At 37.7% G+C, this 21,191-nt stretch overlaps 1 protein-coding gene across 5 annotated transcripts in view; it reads left to right on the top strand.

Annotated features, from left to right (window-relative positions):
* Nucleotides 1–3,961: 3,961 nt before the first annotated feature.
* Nucleotides 3,962–21,191, top strand: part of SYNCRIP (synaptotagmin binding cytoplasmic RNA interacting protein) — a 24,705-nt gene continuing 7,475 nt past the window's right edge. For all 5 annotated transcript variants that reach the window (XM_026844183.1, XM_026844182.1, XM_026844181.1 and 2 more), the window contains exons 1-9: nt 3,962–4,150; nt 5,014–5,132; nt 5,319–5,426; nt 7,181–7,294; nt 7,377–7,553; nt 12,566–12,701; nt 13,654–13,859; nt 18,769–18,918; nt 20,224–20,345. In XM_026844183.1, the coding sequence (XP_026699984.1) occupies nt 3,967–4,150; nt 5,014–5,132; nt 5,319–5,426; nt 7,181–7,294; nt 7,377–7,553; nt 12,566–12,701; nt 13,654–13,859; nt 18,769–18,918; nt 20,224–20,345 (1,316 nt within the window). In that variant the 5' untranslated portion in view covers nt 3,962–3,966. The remainder of the gene's footprint in view (nt 4,151–5,013; nt 5,133–5,318; nt 5,427–7,180; nt 7,295–7,376; nt 7,554–12,565; nt 12,702–13,653; nt 13,860–18,768; nt 18,919–20,223; nt 20,346–21,191) is intronic.

Here is a 21,191-nt window from a genome sequence, read left to right as displayed (position 1 = left end):
TTATAGTGTACTGCAAAATACATTAAACTCTACAATGATTGCTCTGAAGCCATGGCTGATAAACTACTGTTTTAAAATCCTCTAACTTAAATCAGAAAAAAGCTATTAATGGACTGTGAACTAAACTACCTTCTGCTGCTTCTGTTGTGCACTTCTCTGACAATGTCAGCTCTGGAGTGTTTGATGGGGAGGGGATGTTTACTGGAAAAGGAAAAGAGCAGTGATTGGTATTAGAAAGGACTTAGATACTTTGGAGAAATAAGCAGTCCAATACCCTCTCTTTCACTGGCACAGTTGCTATAGCACAGTCATAAAGCAAAAGGGAGAGAAGCAGTTCAGAAAGATGTTTCAAGACCTTCAGTCTATATATAAAATTCGACACCAAAAGAATTTCTGGAAGAGCCCCATTGCTCCTCATTGCCAGGCTTGTTCTCTGCCTGCAACTATCTGGGCAAATTTTAGCAGAATGCAGGTGATTTCAACCTCAAAAGCCCTGAAATGTATGGAGTCAAGTCTCTAGGAGCAGATTCATCTTCCATCTTGCAGAACTGGAAGAATTAAAAATTAATGACAAAATAGTTACTTCAGATTTTGGAATTAGGCAAAATAAAGTCTTTCCAAATCTCAAGAAAGAAATATCAATGAGTCAGTGGATAGAATTGTAAAGATCGGGCTAACTAACCATATCACAGAATCCTTCCGTCTGTTCAGGCAGGGCCACGCAAAGATGGTTGCCCGGGACCATGCCCAGATGGCTTCTGAATATCTCCAAGGATGGAGGCTCCACAACCTCACTGGGCAACCTGTGCCAGTGCTTGGTCACCCTCACAGTGAAAAGGTGCATCCTGATCTTCAGAGGGAACCCCCTGTGTTTCAGTTTGTACCCACTGCCTCCAATCCTGTGAACCATAATCGCTGGATTTGAAAACACTTTTCTTTGCTGGTTTTCTTTTGCTGACTTAGTTGGAAGAAGTGTTTGAAGAGTTGGCAGGGTCAAAATTGGAGTGTTAGAAATTGTTTAAATAAATGGGGGTAAAAGCTTGATTTTGTTTTAATTAGTATAACCCCTGCCTAGTTTTGGAAAAGAGAAGATGCACAAAGGATACAACTGGAAAAGAATGTTAAAAGACACTATTACCATTACTGAAGTTTAGTCTTTCTTTGCTGAAATCCTGTTACAACTTTGAATTGTAAGTTATCTTTTAGAATGGAAGAACTCTCAAATCTGCATCTTAAAAATGTAAGACTGAGTAACTCAGTCATATTTTAGAAGCTTTCTCCTGAATAAAACTTTCATAGATCTGATTCATCATCTTTTGGTTAATTTCTGACTTGTGTTTTTCTCTTAATAGGCATGGGCCTTATATTCTGTAACTTAACACATCTTTAAGGATATAGAGCCTCTCATTGAATGAATAGACTTTTAATTAAACAGGTATTTCCTCAAATAGTCTTATTTTGCCAAGGATCTCTCAGAGTGAATAGCCCAGTGGCCAGCTGTGCACTACATGGAATAAACTGCAGACTACAGTCCTTTCCCAAAGTAGATACCCTTGTAATAAGCAGTTGTATTAATAACTTGGCAGTCTTACTAAGAAGGCTAAGGGCTAGGAATGGGTTGGAAAACGTATTGCTGAGAAACCCCAAAAGTGGCTGAATCATTTCAGAATTGTTTCTGTGGCAGATGTAGCACTGGGGGCTTGTTTTGTTGTCACAAGCAGTGACATCTGCTTTATGGTCATAGTTATCTGCCCCTCTAATGCTGTTGTAGCTGGTGGGTTTTATAGCTCAAGTATAGCTAATTATATATATAGCTTAAGCCTAAATTTCCACTGTGTGCACACTTGGGACAGGCTAAGGCTGTGCAGTCTTAACAGGCATCATAGAAACTGAAGGTAAAATTCTTGAGTCCCCTAGATTTTCATTCTTTGTTTAGGGTATAATTCCTTAACTGTACATAAGTAGCTCAAAAGCAAAAATAGACTTTTATAGTCAAATTAAATTTATTTTTCACTGCTTTATCCATGCAGCTCTGTAGTTGGTCCTATTATAATAATTGGTTTTACTGTGGATGTGCTGGGGAGGCTTGGGTGTTCAGCTGTTGCCTTCAGTGAGGCTCTACAGTGGTTACAGTTGGGACTAGAAGCAGGCAGGCATTTCGTATTCCAGGAAAATTTAGGAATTAACACAACTTTCATTATGTTGAGAAGTTGTCAAACTTTCAGTGAAATTCCTCGTGTAACTCCAAGCCACCAGGTAAGTGCCTGCAAATGTTCTTGGCAGGGAATTTTTTCAGCAGATGTTCTATGTGATGCAAAAAAAACCAACCCCAAACCCAACAAATTTTATGATTCCATGGATCTCTTCCTGGGCATACCACTTTTATCTTTGTTCTACTGATACTAGGGCTAATAACTGAGCTGTATTTAGAGGAACTGCATGTCAGACTCTTTGTTTCCTCCTTTCTACCTACAATTTCAAAGGATCAAATAGCTGCAACTCTGACTGTGGGTCACCTGTGATTTTAAATAAGGGTGCAAATCTGTTCACTGCATTTATCCTAGTCTTTTTATTGTTTTTAATTCCATTTTATGGAGGAAAAGGAAAGTGCATTAGAAGTTTTCCCTCTAAAAATGGGCCTGAAAGTGGGAATTACTTTCTCAGAAGTTTGCCACCTGTAGTTATTCAGATCTACCAAGAATTTGAATGAAGCATTTTTCACTGTTCTCATTAGTTCCAGAGAACAAATCCATTTGTGAAATTTAGCTATTACTCTGGCTCACATCTGTATTGTAAACACCTCACTGAAACACCTGTAAACATCTGCAAATAACATGTTTTGTTGAAAATACTGCACTGAAAAATGTTCTCCAAATTTGGTTTTTAGGATATTCTCATCGCTCAGCTGATCACTGTATTTTTGGAGAAAGTTATAGAAGGGTGCAAAATATTCACATTTTTATAAAGGTTAGGATTAAAAATACCACACAACACTTTAAAGATAGCTTTTCTTTTACTGGAATTATGTTTTCACAAAGTTATTTTTTAAAGGTGGAGGAAAAGTTTGAGTAAAACTGATTTTTAATGACACTTTCAAATTATAGATTAGCTGGAATATTTGATAGTGTGCAGCTGTGCTGTATTTGTTGCTATTTCAGGCTAACCTGTGGAGTGGTTCAGTTTTTAACAAAGTCTTACTGCATCAAGTAATTAGCAAGCCGGGTCCCTGCTTCCCACGCAGCCTCTACATCTGCTCCCTGTTGTGATGCTCCTCCTGCGGGAGTGTGGCGGGGAGGGGGGGGAAGTCGGTCACTGGAGGAAGTTGTAGGACATCTGAACGCGCAGAGCACGTGTTTCCATCGGGCTCATGGCGGCTGCCGCTGCCGCCGCCACCGTGGGTGGGTGCGGACTGGGAAGAGCGCTTTGTTCCTCTCGCTTGCCCGGCCGACACCGGAGTGGAGGCGGGAAGGGATCCCGGCCGCGCCTGGGGCCTGGAGAGGCGGCTCGCTCTGGGGGGCAGCGAGTTTGCGACGGGAGGTGGAGGCAGCAGCGGGTGTCAGTGACGGTATCGCGGTAGCGGCGACTGCATGTGGCAGGTTTGCTCTTCCTCCCACCCCCGCCATTGGCTTCTTGCTCCATTTCTAACTTGTTCAGAGCCTCTCAGGGAGTGTGTTAGAGAGACAGAGAGAGGGAGGTGAGTCAGAGTGTCTGGCTGAGTTGTGTAAAACCTGCAGTGAAAGCTACCCCACCCCCGCTAGGCAGTGGTGTTAGGGCTTTCCTTTGTGTTAGTGCTTCTTTTGAGGAATTTTGTGCGTCTTCCAAAGTCAGAAAGTATCAGGGAAGTGGTCTGCGATTTTTTTTTTTTTTTTTTTTTTTTTTTTTTTTTTTTTTTTCGTAAGAATAAGGCAGTCTGTTGCATGTATTGTCATTTGAATTGTTCTACTTGAAGATATTTTTAGCTTAATTATGATGCTTATTGCATTTGAACAGATATCTGGAAACATGGCTACTGAACATGTTAATGGGAATGGTACTGAAGAGCCCATGGATACTTCTGCTGCAGTTACCCATTCTGAGCATTTCCAGACATTGCTTGATGCTGGTTTACCACAGAAAGTTGCTGAAAAACTAGATGAAATTTACGTTGCAGGTAAGATGTAAAACTTGCAAAATCACACTTACAATATTTTATTGGATTCTGCTGTCTTTGGGCTAAAATAGCAACTTTTTGTGGTTTCCAAAAGTATGGGAACTGCAGTCTTACCAAAATCTATGGATGTTTTCTGTTCAGCGCTTTAATTTGTCATAGTATTTTTTCAGACAAAAGTCTTGGGCCATGCCACTTGGGGTGGGAAGGAGAAGTATGCAGGTGACCATAGCAACAGCTGGAGTAGGCAACAGATGAGTTTTATGAGGAGTAGATGAAGTGGTTTTTGTGCATCTTTTACATAGTTGTAGGTAAATGCAAGTAACTGAAGCCTTGGTGTTCATCTCTTCATCTAAATGATGCTTCGTGACATAGTATTTGGGTTCATGGGTGCAAAGGCTATTTATTGTATTGGTTCTCTCAGACATGGTAGTAGCTAGCATTTTTTAAGCTTGTTTTTTTGGATTGCGGTGGTCACTTCTAGCGCTGCAGTTTACTTGTCTTCATAGTCTTCTCAAAACGTACCAAGGTACCGTTGCTACGCAAACTTAAGTCAGGTTTTGATAGATCCTTCTGAATCCTTGGACCCCGTAACATCTGGGTCTCACAGAAGTCAAACAAATACATAAATGTGTTAACTGTTACTCTGAATCTTAACTTCTTTTGACTCTTTTTTGATTAATAAAAGGTTGAATACACTTCAGTGTTTACCTTTAGGAGGACTAAGTGATTTTTTTTAGGTATAGTAACTTACGTTAATCAGCGATTGATTTAGAGGTCACTGCAACATGTTAGATCTATTAAATGTAGTTAAACTAAGATTACTGCCCAAATATAATCAGTAATTTTTTTTTTCTTTTCTCTAGGGCTAGTTGCACATAGTGATCTAGATGAAAGAGCTATTGAAGCTTTAAAGGAATTTAATGAAGAAGGTGCATTGGCAGTGCTTCAGCAGTTTAAAGACAGTGATCTCTCACATGTTCAGGTAACGTTAAGCAATTTAAAATATAATTGTTGAAGGATAAACTGCTACTTGACTGACAAGAGGTTTGCTTAAGCCTCTTCAGTGATCCATATGTGATACCTAAAACAAGCATTATGTTAGTTCAAGGTAAAACTAGTTTCTGGCTTGTCATCTTTTCAGAACTACAGGTTAATGTATCTTTTGCAGAACAAAAGTGCCTTTTTATGTGGAGTCATGAAGACGTACAGGCAGAGGGAAAAACAGGGGACCAAGGTGGCAGATTCTAGCAAAGGACCAGATGAGGCAAAAATTAAGGTATGTGACTAAATGATAGAAGGTAGCAGTCTGTCTGTGGTTTTTCGAAGCTGTCAGGACAGATACCTTGATACTTTTGAAACTGTGCTTTTCTTAAAAAGGCTATTATAGATTATTTGTCATTCTTGAAAGCTGTCACTTGCATTTTTGTCTTACACTTTTTCATTTTCATGAGGAAAGTTAATATACTGTTAATTACTGTATAAGAATGTATATAAGAGTGAAGAAAATTTGACAGTTTGCATTATGTCTAGTTAAGGCAGTTAAATTATTTCACAGTTAATTTGGAAACTTTATCAGCATGGATCTTGGAGTTTAGAAGTCATAACTTCAGCTACTGGTGGTTAGGGTTGTTTGATTTTTTTTTTTTTTTTTTTTTTTTTTTTTTTTTTTGGGGGGGGGTGTGTTTCAGTTCAGGTGTAAAAGCAGCTCCACCACAGGGAGGAGATACTGTATGTGTCTGACAAAACAGATTGTAATGGATTTAGGATTTAGTCCACTTCTTAAGACATAACCGATGTTCTCATAAACTGTACACCAAACTGTCTTAGTAATGGACACCTTATTTCTTGGACCAAGTCTTCTGCTAGCAGTAGACCTTTGTCTCAAGAGTTAGGCATGCTGTGGTTTATTTTAAAGTTCTGTGATTACCAACTTTACCAAGGCCTGAGGAAAGGAAAACCACCTAAGCACGCTTAGTTGATGTCTTAAGAAGTGAGAGAATCTTTCATCTTTTAACTTTTTATGTGTAAAGTGCAAAATGAACGTGTTATGTGTTACAAATAACTATGTAGCTTATGAAACTAGAAAATCTTTTTTCTCCTGACTTTGAGGCTGGGATGCCCTTAATTGTCATTTCAAAAAAAGTGATACAGTTGTTGTCACTACCACATGAAACAACAATAATAATAATAGGAGGACTTTGTTAATTAACCTGAAGTAGTATAGCTTTTACTGCTGATGGCTATAGCATTTAAAATAACTTTGCAATTTTCCAGTTGTGAAATTACTAACTCTTGGTTATAATTAGGCTGTTTAATGTGCTGTTTCTTTGTGCGTAGAGTTGATTTGTCTTCATACAGAATTATTAAAAAAGACTAATTTCAGAGGAATTTCTCATATATTTGTGTGCTGAATTTCCTCTTAACATTTTAAATTGGTAGTGTATCTGTAACTGTATGCAGTGATTCTAGTGAGAATCGTTTGTGTTGGGATGCTGTTGCCCACAAGGAATTTGAGGGCGGGGGTGAGAGGGTAGAAGAGAGGAAGTAGTGCTATCACTTCAGTGTCTGGATACCTGAAGTAGTCCGTCCGTACAGTGTTCCAGGGGTGTAAGCACTTAAACATGTGTTCTTTAACTTCACACTTATGAGTAATCTCATTAAGTGAAGGGAACTCCTGTGCATAAATGTTTGCAAGATTGGACATGCCAAAACAAGAAGTGGCTCAGACTAAGATCTTTCTAATTAAAGGGAAACTTGCTGTTCTATTACTTGGCCTTTTTTTTTTTTTTTTGTATGAAAATGAAGGAATTGGGAAAACTGTATGAATCTCTAATTTTTTAGCAGTGTTTCTTTACCTAATAGTTGTTTGGCAAGTTTCTTGTTGAAGTACTAGCAGTAGGCTTAGTTGCCTGTGGGAGTTTCAAAGCAGTGCAGTTTAAGAGGAATTATAAGCATGTCTCTGTGAATGAGGTGCATCTAAACTAGCTCAATTTGTATATGATTTTAAAATTTCAAGTTTCTTACTTGAAGGCACTCTTGGAGAGAACCGGCTACACTCTTGATGTGACTACTGGACAGAGAAAGTATGGTGGACCTCCTCCAGAGTCTGTATATTCAGGACAACAACCTTCTGTTGGTACAGAGGTAAGAAGGAAATGTTTATGTTGATATATTTTTATTCATTGAAAAGACTTTTTTTATAAAAAACACTGTGTGTCTGTTGTAGATATTTGTGGGCAAGATTCCAAGAGACTTGTTTGAAGATGAACTTGTTCCATTATTTGAGAAAGCTGGCCCTATATGGGATCTCCGCTTAATGATGGATCCACTAACTGGTCTAAATAGAGGATATGCTTTTGTCACTTTTTGTACTAAAGAGGCAGCTCAGGAAGCTGTTAAATTGGTAAGTTTTCTTACTTGGATTTTTTTTTTTTAAGAATACTCTCTGGCTTATTAGCAGTTGTCCTGATTGTGATGCTTAAGATGAAACTGTCATTGTTAGATAACTTCATAAATGTCCTCTAAGTGTTTTTAAATATTTCTACATTGTATATAATTTTTTACTGGCTGTATTAGGGACGGGGGGGGGGGAAGCTGATGGACTTCTGTTTGGTCCGGTTAGACAGACCTTTATTATTAACAAAAGTTGTATTAAAAGTAGTGATTTCTGAGGTGTCTGGTCTGGCTGAGTTTTGGAGAGAACTGGTGTTTGAGTTGCTGTGGTACATGGGAAGTGTTGATCGGGTTGTCTGTGATTCCTGCTTTGCTGGTGCACCAGCAGAGGGCTTCGTGCTGGAAAAATGCCTCTGAAGTCACAGAATTTCATAAGATACTTCAGATGTCAGATAACCACTGTTGAGTGTTAAGGTCTGTTCTGTTAGCTGCAGCTGCCTGGAGAAAGTCATAATCCTGCCAGGTTAAAAACTGTCTTCTGTTTTACGCAGAGTTGTGAAGTAGTTTGATAAAAGGAGTAGGTTACTCTGAATAAGCTTTCCAGGTTTTATGCATTAAAGTATCCATTACTAAAAAAGAAGAGGGAAGAAAATGCTGCCCTGATCTTTGCACTGCTTCTTTCTTTTCCAAGTTAAGTTGAATTTGAGGTTTTTGAGCTATTTACTACTACATCGATATGGCCAAGATCGAGAGTGCTAACCATACTAATTCTGAGGTGTACTGATACTGTATTAATAGGCTTAAACTCTCTTCTTTTGTAATAAGGTACATCTTAAACCATTAAGGTACCCTACTGACATATTAATAATGTAAGTCAGTTGGTAGAGACAAACTAAGCTACAGATGGGAATGTTTTGAAAAAGTACAGAAATGTCTAAAAAAGTGAATAGTACAAAAATATCTGGTTTATGTTGTTTAGCTTTTAAAATAAGAATGATTGGTGTTCTGTATGCAATCCAAATATGCTGAGGATAAGTGTGTATACCTCTTTGTACTTTAATTGTCAACCTAGCTATTTATATTGTGTGTGAACTCTTTAAGAGTTATGCACATGACTTAGCAAAACAGTGAAACAAATCAAATGCGTTCTCAGAGGCACCTAGTAAATGAACAGAAAGGAATTTTTCTTCACTTAGCTGGATTTTCCTTAAAGGCAGCACGCTCTGAGAAGTCATTCAGGTTGTGTTTCCATAAAAATAACGTCAGATTCTAGCCTCAGCCTTCCACTAAATGATACAAGGGAAGGAGGTACTTAATATCCCTTTATAGCTGATCTTTGATATGCAGGGAAAAAAAAGCATTGTGTTCACTTTTTCAGTTAAATAGCCACAGAGTGTAGTAGTTGAAAAATGTTGCAATTGGAGCAGTTTTTCAGTCTTCATGCTAACCTTATCGAGGGCAGGGTTTTAAATTGGATTCTGTGGCATTTTTCAGCTTTTGAATGGTTCCAACCATAGCTGTCTGGCTAATTTGGTGTATTATGAGTTTCCCAAGTTGTCAGAGTGATTTGCAGGGGTACTAGCAAAATATGGCTGTAGAGCTCAGTTGAAAATTGTGGGTCTATCACTTGTATTAGTTACATGTACATGAGAGAGGCTGCTGAAAAACTTACTAGAAATGCTGAACCCTTGGTCCTAGACATTTTAACATCCTAGTGTTTTAACTGGTGTTGCTCTTTCTGATACTACTTGTAATCTTCTGATATGTGTACAACTTCCTAGCTCTCTGGACTCCCTGAGTTAGGGGTGATTCTATTATTTGCCATCTTTTTCCAAGAGGCTTCTTTTCTTCCATTTAGGAGCCTGTGAAATACAGCAAAAATGAGAATTAAAAATCTGCATTGCCTGTAAGCTTCTGAATAATAAGAGACAGCTATGAGGTTTTTGTCAATACCTAAACTGCAGCAGAGAATATACTGACCTGTCTTCAGGCTCTTGCAGTTGGTGTAACATTATTTTGCATGCAATTTGTATTTGTGTGGCTATTGTATCATCCACAGTTGCTATAACAACTTAATGTAAAACTGAAGTTTTTTGATAAACTTAATGTTGATTTACCCTGTTTATTAACAAGAAGAAATCTTGTGATTTAAAGGTTCAAGCCCTGATTTTATTTATGCATATGCATTTTTAAGCCACTTAAAGGGAAGAAATCCCTAAATTGTGTTTGAAATACTTCTGGGACTGTGCTTGAGACAAAAATGGAGTGATGCTGTGGCCTGATACTGAGCAGACTTACAGATACGAACAGTAGTTAATTTTATGAATAGTACTTAATCCAGCATGGTTGATCTTTTCTGGTTAAATAGAAATGACATGTTGAATGTTCACACAATCACTATCAGAAGTCTGATTTTGATTTTTTTGTTTTTTTCTTAAACCTTTGGCATTTTTTTCACTGTTAACATGTTTGTGTTTACCTTCTGTTTTACACTGTTTAAGAATTACAACTCCGGTTGTGTTCTTTTCCACACCTGTTCATATGAAATTGTTAGATTTCAGTTTTTCCAAAGATTTCTGAGTCATTATGGTTACCATAGACATGTACAGGGTAGATACTTGTGAGGTGAAGCTTGTAGGAAAGCATGCTGAAAACTGTAATAGCTTACAGTGTATTTTTGACTAGAGCAAGTGTAAACTTGATCAAAGTGCCAGTACAGGTGAGTTATGCAAATATGCCCTTTAAGCAGTTTGCCAGCTATGCGTAGCAGTACAGTTTGCTATTTGATGCTGTAAATAAACTAAAATAGCTGGTGAAAATTTTAAGTGGATAAAATGACAAGACAGACCTTATGCATACTTCAACCTATTTGTGAATAGGTTCCTTCAGAACTTGGCCAAAAAAAAAAAAAAAGTTTTAAGGTCTAGAGGGTAGTAATACCTCTGTTACTAACTTCAGGCATTGATTCAGCGGTGACAGGAGGGGGAAGCAGTATGCTGACATAGCTAATTTGGTAGTCTGACTGTTTTGGCACTTTACCCAGATGATGATTTGGGCCTGTTCATGTCTAATCTAAGTTTACAGATGGTGTGCAAACTATTTACCTAAAAGCCACTGACTTTCTATTCAAGAATTTTCTCTTCTGTTATGAGAAACACAAAATGAAAAGTAATAGTTAATGTATTGTAGTATGAAAAAGCTGCTAGAAACTACTGTCAGTGAGGAATTGCAGAATGGTATAATGTTTTAATTTTTTAAAGTTATGAAATGTTACTTGGTTACCATGAGTTGTATGCGAGGCTCTTTTTGGATTAAATGTGTAGCCAAACTTTGCTCTTAAGACTTTAATTGGAACAGTTGGATAATATCTTCTATTATCCATATAGAATAGAACATGTCAGTTGGAAGGAACCTACAACCATCCTTTAGTCCAGCTGTCTCGCCACTTCAGGGCTGACTGAAAGTTAAAGTGTTGTTATTAATGGCATTGTCCAAATGGCTCTTTTAAACACTGACAGTTTTGGGGCTTGACCACCTCTCTAGGAAGCCTATTCCAGTGATTAACCACCCTCTCAGTAACAAAAATGCTTCTTAATATAAAGAGATGTATCCTAATGTGCACTTTGTGGTTATTGCAGAATTAGTTTGTGTCTTGTTTCCGGACTAATAAACTATCAGCTGCCTTTAAAGGTGTTTCTTTAAAGGATTTTCTCTGAGCTACTGTATTCTTGTCTCTTCATTAATGTGTATAAATCTGTTTGTTAGTGATCATAATAACATATATAGTCTTTCTATGCGCTGTTTCCTACTTTAAAATCAACTATTCCTCTGTGGGCAACAGATGTGGAGATAGAAGTCTTTTACTGTATCCTAATACAGTTTGAGACATAATTGGGAGGATGCCACTCCAGATCCTCTTCATGTGTACAGTTCTCCCTTAGCTCATTCTGTTGCAGTTACCTAGCTCTGAAAATTTTCAGTGATTGTAGTTTTTGTTGGCACAAGAAAAATACAAATAAAAAAATAAACATCTTCACTCTGATTTTAGTTCACAAGGTAAAAAGGGGTGTGGGAGAACTTACTTAAGCCGGAAGTTTTACTACTAAACACAAAATAACTCGTAGAATAAATAGCTGGATTAAATTTTAAAAAGCTGTCCTGCTGCTTGTCAATAAGATGTTGACCACAAAATACATTTCCTAGCTAAAGAACTGTCTGTTGCAGGGCTTCCAGTTGGAAAGGGGTTGATGTACCACCAGTTGACCTCCCTTCTGCTTATTTGGATGATGCATGCCTGTGTCTGCATCTCAGTGAAAGGCATTTTTTGTCAACAGATGTCTACAGTAATACTTTTTTTTTTTTTCCTTAAACTGCTGACTTGTTCAGGGTGTCTTCTAAACAATCTGTTACGGGAGAAGCGTTTGAACAGAAGTTTTAGGATTTCAAGTCAGTAGAAGGTTGTTCTTGCTGTTTACTATCTTTACATGTGTAATTTATGTGCTTTGGAAAATATTTGCCAATTGCTCTTGCACATTTTGTGGAGAAGACCTGCTCACATCTTGCTTTCTTTTCCTAACTGTTGAACTTCAGAAGGGAATCTGACTTTAATTGTAACTCCTGTTTTGTACTATATGCAAATTAGAATTCCTAGATGTAGTCTATAGAGGAAATTTCATTTTTTTTTTTCTGCACTGTTGTGAAGGGAGAAGCCTTGACCTTGATGACTTGGACATAAGATGTACATTTCATGGTTCCACATGAAAAAGTCTCTAAAGAAACTTGTATTAAGAAAGATTTGAAAAAGAAGGGAAGAATAATTGTTGACTGAAGTTGTGGAGCTATCTTTAGAGAACATGGGTATACTTCAGAACAGTTGCTTAACACATTCTTATGATGCATATTCTCCAAATTTAATGTATTACTCAGTGCTATGTTTGCAAAAGTAAAATACTTGATATGCTGCTGTTGGAGGGGAGTGAAAATTATCTGTAATTGATGATTGGCCAATTATTTTTCTTTCAGTACAACAACCATGAAATTCGTTCTGGAAAACACATTGGTGTATGCATCTCTGTTGCCAATAATAGGCTTTTTGTTGGTTCTATTCCTAAGAGTAAAACCAAGGAACAGATTGTTGAAGAATTTAGCAAAGTAACAGGTGAGTCAATAACTATGCTTTGTAGAGCTGGAAAGATGTCAGACATTATCAGTGATGAACTCTCTTCACCATCTTTTGGCTTATGATTGAATGACGATGAATCCAAATGAAGACCACTCAAGCATTTGTCCCGACTTCTAGGTGGTGTTTTTTTTTGGTTTTTTTTTTTGTGGCTTTTTTTGTGTTTTTTTTTTTTGTTTTGTTTTGTTTTTTTTCTTTTAAACTGTTGTACTGGGGGCTGAAATATTTGTGACTAGACTAGATGTGTGGTTCCAAGTTTTACCCAGAGAATAAGTGTGTAATGTTTTAAAAAGCTATACAAAAGAAATAGATGGTTTAATTCTTTCAGTACTAATGGGTGTTTTAAAACCTGTCAAGGCAAAACTGAAACAGTTTGGAGAACATAGTTCTGTGCTTCAGAATTCTTACTTATTTGATAAGGATCTCTGATAACAGTGTATAAACTGGTAAAGGTAACATTTGATAGCTTTCTCTGTTACTGAATGATAGACTTCAGGTTCCTTGGAGGAACACTGAAACTTAGATATTTTAAAATCATGCACCTTTGATCTCTTGTTGTTTCAACATCCATGGAAAAAACACGTGCTGTCAGCGGTGTGACTTAGGGGGTTGAGAGGAGAACCGACAAAGCACAGCTTTTGGCTTCCCTTACGTCTTCTCCATTCAGTTAGAGGGAAGGTACTCTCTTACAGCTACTAAGCTTTCTTCACTTGATAAAAATGGAACCTAAGCTGGGTCTAATGTCTCTCTTGAAAATGTCAGTCTTCAAAGTAGGAAAACTTATTTATGTACATGGCCTCAAAAGTCTAGTGTGTTCATGCTTTTTTGGAATCACTTATCAGATGCATACTTACCAGAAAGATAGTTCCTACTTTATAATAAAAATTCATGGATTGAAGCCATAACAAATACATATTTTGCTTAATTTCAGAGGGACTTACAGATGTCATACTGTATCATCAGCCTGATGACAAGAAAAAGAATCGGGGTTTCTGTTTCCTTGAATATGAAGATCACAAAACTGCTGCTCAAGCCAGACGTAGGTTAATGAGCGGCAAAGTGAAAGTCTGGGGAAATGTTGTTACGGTTGAGTGGGCTGACCCTATAGAAGACCCAGATCCTGAAGTCATGGCAAAGGTAATAAAGCTATAGGGGAACCGTAATATGTTTAAAGTGCCTTGTTCCAGAGTAAGTACTCCCTGACATTAGCCTGAGTTAAATAACAGCTTTCAGCCTTCTTGACAGAGGTGTTGTAGGTGAGATGATAAAAATGTGAATGCACTCTAGAATTGCTGTGAATCTAAAAGATGCTACTTTGTGCTCTCAGGGCTGAATGCTGAACATAATTCTTGCCAAAATGACATGTAGGGCTGCTATACATAATTTCATATTGGAAGTGATGGTGGTGACTCCAAAAGTTAAAATCGTTTTGTAGCTTAATATTTAGAGGGACAGAAATCTACATATGCTCACAGAACAACCCTTAATTCTTTTTAACCCTGGAACTTTGTATATCACTTCAGAATTGGAACATGTCAGTAAGATGCACAAACATATTTTCAAACTTGCCGTTAGCAGTTACTTCCAAGGAGTTAGACAATTGTTTTCTATTTGGAACTCTGTATCTTTATTTATAGTTTGGGGGACTTAATTCCTTAAAATACTAAAACTAGTAATATTTTCGATTTTGAACATTTCAGTGAAACTGAAGTCTGGACGGTTTGGAAGTATATTTTGGCAGTTGTTTCATATATGTGTGTGATACCTTGCCAGAAACAAATTATCTGATTTTGTTTTTTCCCCATCAGATAATGCCCAACCCTGTCTTTTTCAGTTATGTTGTGTAGCCGAGTTGTTTAATAGAACCTTCTAGCTAGCCCATATCCTTATCTCTTTCTCTTTGCTTGCTTTTCGTCTGTGCTTTTACTCTCATCTGAGACACGTCACTTGCTGGAGTCCTACTTTGGTGGACCTAGTAAGATAGCTTGACTGGGATCTCCTCTTTGGTGAGCCATAAGGGAAAAGGGTTGGGGTTGGGGGCTCGTTTTAGGGAAAAAGCTGCTTTTGTAATACAGATATTACAGAAGCTTGTGGACTGCTCTGTCTGCAGACTTCTGTTTTTCTTGCCCAGCATCATAGACTATCAGCAGCAAGGAAGAGTCTTTCAGGCAAAATTTGTTGAAGATGGCACTTGCTAAATATGGTAGCCTATCTATCTCTTCAGCTTCTTGGCTCAAAAGAGAAGAGACCTAATCCAGCAAACTTAAAATAAATGAGCAGGAACTTCTGCTGACATGACTGAAGAGATGAGCAGGAAGTGATAGGGGGACTTACCTTTCCTAAGTAAGTTTACAGATGTGGGGAGTGAAAGGCTAAAGAAATTAAAGGTTGATAGTGGTTTGCCCCATTTAATAGGGTGTTTTGTACATGTTAATGCCTTGCTTTGTATTTGAAATGGGACATGAAAAGGGAAGAAACATAAGTTTGGAAAACGTGCAGAAAATCAACTTGTATGCTTCTAGTGCCATATGCCAAAGATGGGGCATGGAGCTTGGGTTGAAGACATGGCAAAGTGAGCCTGTGAATGAGAATACTGAAAAGGTAGAGAACATCTAGTTTGTGTCTGAAGGTGGAAGCTGAGACAAGCATTGGTGTCTGACCTTTCTTGCTGGCTGTGTCCCTTAGTTTATTCTTGCAACAAGCAGAGTCTCTACTCCAGTCTTTCTTGCCTGCTTACTGTATGTGTGGAGAAACTGACCACATCTGGCACTTCTGAAAGTGTTAGGTGTACTTTCTGTTGTTTATTGCTGTCTTTATCCTAAGAGCAGCTGAGCTGCTTCTGTAGTCAATAATCTCCCAGATGCAAGCTGCAGGTTGGCTGACATTGCTTCTGAGCACTGTCAGTAGGGAGCAAAGGGAGAGCTACTGACCCTTGTCTTACACATTCCTGGGGTAGAAGGCTCTGGAGGAAACACCATGAGTAGGAGGAGTAAGTTGTTTTTATCAGAATAATCATCTCATTGGTGGTTTTCTTCTCAAGACTGCTAGAAAAGCAAGTCTGTAATAACAAACTTGAAGACAAATTTGCCTTTGTAGCCAGGTGAACAACAGTGTTCTAAATACTTCTCAGAAGCAGCATGTCACTTCATCAATACATAGACAGCTACTGATTTAAATTACTGAAATGTTTGTTTGAGCGTTTTTCCTTTTTCCTCCAGACTTTTGCTTAAATGCTGTGGAGAGTATTGTATGGAAGCATACTTAAAATTTAAATGGGCTGCTACCTTAAATATGAAGTACCTTGAGCGTGATGAGGTAGAAAGCACATATGTCTAGCTTCAGAATCCAGCTATGGGAGATAAGTGCTTGTGCTGACAGATCAGGGTATAACTGAGTAAGTAATAGATTTCTGAAGTGAACTTTTTTCTGACTTGCAGTAGCTGTGTTGACAGCATAATTTCTCTTAAGTGTTATTTTGATGCCTCTTACACCTGTAGTGCAGATAAATTTCTAAATGTTTTACTTGATTTCTGTAGCATGGCTGAGGCTACAGAGTATGTTCTGGACTGGCAGGTTAAGCAGCTAAAGTCTTATGATTGTGGCTGCCTGGTAGATTACAGGACAGGAGACAGGGCTAGTAACCCTTAGAGACTGTGGTAATGAAGTCTGAAGTGTTTCTGCTATAAGTAAGAGGAGGAAAAGGAGCAGATTCCAGAAGATATGGGGGTAGTCTCATCTTAAACAGTTTTAAAAGTGAGTTCTGCCTTTATGAGAAAATGCTGCTGCTGGGTATATTGCTTGTTAGGTGTGTATGGATCCTTGGTGTTATAATCTATGAGCCTTCATGAAGAAGACTGACTTTATTTTTTTTTTAACTCCCTTTTAGATAGCTTAGATGAAGTAAAAATGGGCTCTTCTCCCAGCCTATGCTTTGACATATTCTTTGACTGCTTCAGCTATGCTTTTAACCTGTAACATGACCAAAGATGTTAAAAAATGTCAGCTTGTTAGAGAGAATGGATTTGTGTATACTGTGGAAAAAAAAATAAAATCAAATTAGTTGCTTTTTACTACTTCAGAAGTGTTAGTGTATCTTATGACAAAAAAGTGATGATTTCTTCAGTCATTGTGGATATATGAGTGAAGGCTACTTGGAGTTCCTCATTTGATTCTAGTTTTAGTCCTTTTGCAATGTACAGGAATAAGGGACATTTGTTTGAAGTTACTGTTTTTTAAAAACATTGATTACATCACAAAATTTCCTGTAATTTGTTTTCATAAAATAGATTAAGGTAGCAATTAGGACAGTTTACCAAAAATGGTTATTACATTGAGTTACAAGAAATAAAGGTTGCTTTTGCCATCAAGACATGTAGGAGAAGCTTAACACAGAATAAGAAGCATCTTTCCTTGTGGAGCTGGTTATGACACTCATTTGAGACTCAGCAAGAGTAACTATTGCTGAAGACTAGAGTTGACAGACTGGGTCAGATTTATGATCTGTAGTATCCCTTCTTGCAAACTCTTGCATCCCATCCTAGTTTAGCTCGTGAGTGAGACAGAGATTTATGGAAGTCTGTCCTGTTTATTTGTAACTTAATTACATAGTAATTCTTAAAAAAAGGGTGTCTGGGTTTATTGCATTCCTGTATGTGGCAGGAGTAGAGATCAGAGCTCTGCTTCAAAAGTCGAAGCATGCTTGCTCTTACTTTGGTCCCTTCACACCCTGTGTAATTTGTGTTGACGTTCGGCGTTAGGAGCAAGAAGTCATTGTTGCCATGTACATTGTTCACTTCTTGTGATCAGCTAATTTGACACCACTAGTAGCAGAAGGGATCTGAATAGAAGTTGCAGGTCTTGCAGCTGATGTGCAGATGCATTGTAGGAAGACAAGACTGGGCATTCTTTGGCAGTAGGAGGTGACTGCGCTGTCAGAGCATGGTTGCAGTATATGGAAGAGACTCCCCAACAAGTCAAAGACACTTGTAAATTGCGAGAACTCATGGATGACATCATGTAAGCATGCTAATATACAGTCAGTTAGTGCAACCTCAGTGTGGACACAAGGATGAGTCTTTGAATACTAACAGGTCACTAACATAAGTGATTCCTGGTGACAGGTGTATGTTGTCTGCTCTATTAAATAAGAGTCTAGTTGAAGCCTTTGTCAGACTGCTCTGTGTTTTCTTTTTATTATAAGCAGTTGGTGGTTGATGAAAATTTATATTGATGATTTATTCACTGTCAGGCACTTCAGAGGGCATATATCAATAGCTGAAAGATAACCAGCCTTTCTGATCTTACAAGCCACATAGCAGTCTTTGTGTAGCTTAAGAGCCATATTGCATGCTTCAGAGAGCTGGGAGAGGGAATAGACTTTCAGACTTACTTGGAGGTGGTTGTTCATCAAGGGAAGGACATAGTTTGACTTGTAGAAAGTCCAAGGGTGACTTGGCAGTGTCAGCCTTAGTATCCCCTTCTGTCTGCATTCTCTCTTTTAGCTGTGGCTTCACTGTCACCGATTGCTCCTCAGGCAAGCACAGTCCTGATGCTACGTGTTTGGTGTAGCTGTAGCATGGGAGCCACAAGTTAAGCAGCTTGAGAGCTGCAGGCCTGTCACCTCTGACCTAGATATTATAGTGATGACTGTTCTGCAAATACCTGAGCAAAAACCTGTCTAAACAATGAAATGTTTTGATAAGTTAATTGTTTTGTGTGTAACCAAGCCTGGTTGCCTTTTTGAAGTTTGAAAGTGTTCTGAGTTGAAAATTACTGCTGCTAGGATTCTTTTGACACAAATTGGTTTGACTTTCAGGATATTAATACTTAGGTAATCATGTTTGAAAACAGATTTAGTATTTCCAATTGTCAGGGAATTTTGGAGCTAACTCATGCTGTGCGAATATATAAAATATGTATATGTGTGTAAAATGCTGTACATAAAAATGTAACGATGTTTTCAGTATTGCCAAAAGCTGTGACTTGAAAAACTTTATTTTGAGTTTTGGAAGTGGACCATATTTGTAAGGATTTTTTTTTTCTTTAGGTAAAAGTTTTGTTTGTACGCAATCTTGCTAATACTGTAACAGAGGAAATACTAGAAAAGGCCTTCAGTCAATTTGGAAAGCTAGAACGAGTGAAGAAGCTAAAAGACTATGCTTTCATTCATTTTGATGAACGGGATGGTGCTGTAAAGGTAAGTGAAGTGGACTGTAACTTTGTGTGTGTCTAAATCGTGACTAAACATAATGTTTAGAAGCTGTATACTGCTTTTAACATGAGACAAAGCTCTCTGGAGAAAGGATAACACATTGTCACTGATAACTTTGTCCTCTCTGGGTGTCTCCTAGGACAATGAAGTTGCTAGCTTGAAAAGTGGATCTTAGATGCCCCTATCCTAAGTAATTCTGCTGATGAGTATCTAAGATAATCATATGTGTTTACATTTGCCAGCAGTCAAATGACTTCTCACCAAATTATTGTTTAGATTCTAAAGCAATTTCTCTAGGGCAAGTGATAAAAACTTAGATAATCTTTTTATTTTCCAGGAATGGAATGATTTCCTTTTTATGGTGTGGAATAAGCACCTTCTTGTTGAGAGGTGCTGACTATTGAGTAATTGTCATTCCTGGATATTGCTAGCCTGGTCTTGGTGTTTTTTTCTCCTGTCATCTGTTGTTAGGAAGGGAAAGTATAATTCCTGTCCTGCCTATAGTATATCTGTTTTTTTATGTTCTTTGGGAGGATGCAGGTTACAAGGGGATGCAGTTTTTCTTACTCATCCAGATGCCTTAAAGCAGATGCTTAGGAAGGTGATGGAAGAGTCTTCATAGGATATGAAAGGCTTAGCTATGTAGAGTCCCTGAAAGTGGTAGAATCTTTAGGATGCCCTTGCTTGAATTTAATTTGTAGCAATTACTGGGACCTAGGAGAATTGTGTGTGTGTGTGTGTTGGTGGGTTTTTTTGGTGGTTTTTTTTTTTTTGGTGGTGGCTTGTTTTGTTGTGGGGTTTTTTTTTGTGGACAGAGTGATAATGTTAAATTATAATTTTTGGCTTCTGCCTTAAACAGAAAGTTACATAGTTACATTTATTACAAGTAAAAGAATAAAAACATATACTGATTTTTAGCTTTAGTAGTGTTTGCGTGTGTGCTGACATTAAGAAATTTATTCCTGTGTTGCAAAATCTGTACTTTCAGAGGACAGTTCTGTCACTTCATTAATTGAAACAGCTTGCAAAGATTGAAGCCTATTTACAGTTTTGAGTGGAAGATTTCTAAACTGATACATGCAGTCCTGGGTTTGAGAGCCAAGTTAAGAGGAAATGCATAACTCTGGAACCCATGATACTATGCTGTCTGATTATTTAAAAAAATTCTTCAGCTTTATGTTTTATTTTAGCTCTGCATAACATTTTAAAATTTATACTCTAAAAGATAGAATAAAGTGAATAACTTCAGATATGCTTAGAAGTATATTTAAGTCTGGTTAATTCCTTCAGGCAATGGAAGAAATGAATGGCAAAGATTTAGAGGGAGAAAACATTGAAATTGTTTTTGCTAAGCCACCAGATCAAAAAAGGAAAGAACGGAAAGCTCAGAGACAAGCGGCTAAAAATCAGATGTAAGTGTAAATGCATGCACATGTGTTTGTATTACTTCTGAAAGACACGTATGCTTCTACAGAATTAGAACTTCTGGGTATTTTAGTAGGTATACTATAGTGTGTATACAGGTTTGCTGTCTTCTCTGAAAATGTTGGATTCATTTAAGTTGTTCGTATTTTACTCAAGATCTTATTAGTAGCATTGAGAATTCTCAAGTACTATTTTGCTCTACTCATTGACTGTGAGAGCATCAGAGGAAATGTTTGAAGGTCTTGAAACATACACATTTCTCATTTTTTATTCTGAACTTTTCATGTACTTCTGCACTGATATGTCACGTGGATGAATTTAGCAACATGTGCTCCTCCCAGGGGGCTTAGCAGTACTGATACAGCCCCTCCATTTAGTAAAGTACCCACTGAAAGGAGGATCCTGACATTCTTTTTTGCCACTTTCAGAAGATAGATCTTCTCATGAAGCTTATAAACTCATACTAACAGTGATCGTGCACTAATAAATGCTGAACGTGGAAAAATAAAAAAGGCAGTATTTCTTGCTAGTACGTTCTCTTAATGTTCTCATGTGTTTTTCTTCTTGGATATCTTGTAGCTTTCCTACCCATCTTCCCTCCCCCACCTTATTTCCAAAAATAACTTATGCTAGTGCTGCTGTGCAGCATCCAAGAAGATGGAATAGTGAGGTTACCAGATTAATACAGATCTCCAGATGGTGACCTACTGTACATGTGGAATTGGTTAACTTTGCCCTGCTTATAATTCTTGTAACTTTCTTGGCCCTTTTGTTCTTCCTTGGGCATCTGGTGTTACTGTAAGAAGTGTATTTCTTCTTTTCTGTTTTGCTTC

This window comes from Athene cunicularia (genome assembly GCF_003259725.1).
Source record: "Athene cunicularia isolate RWA chromosome 3 unlocalized genomic scaffold, athCun1 chr3_part1, whole genome shotgun sequence".
NCBI classification, from domain to species: Eukaryota; Metazoa; Chordata; class Aves; order Strigiformes; family Strigidae; genus Athene; species Athene cunicularia.
This window is presented reverse-complemented; position numbering and strand designations above follow the sequence as displayed.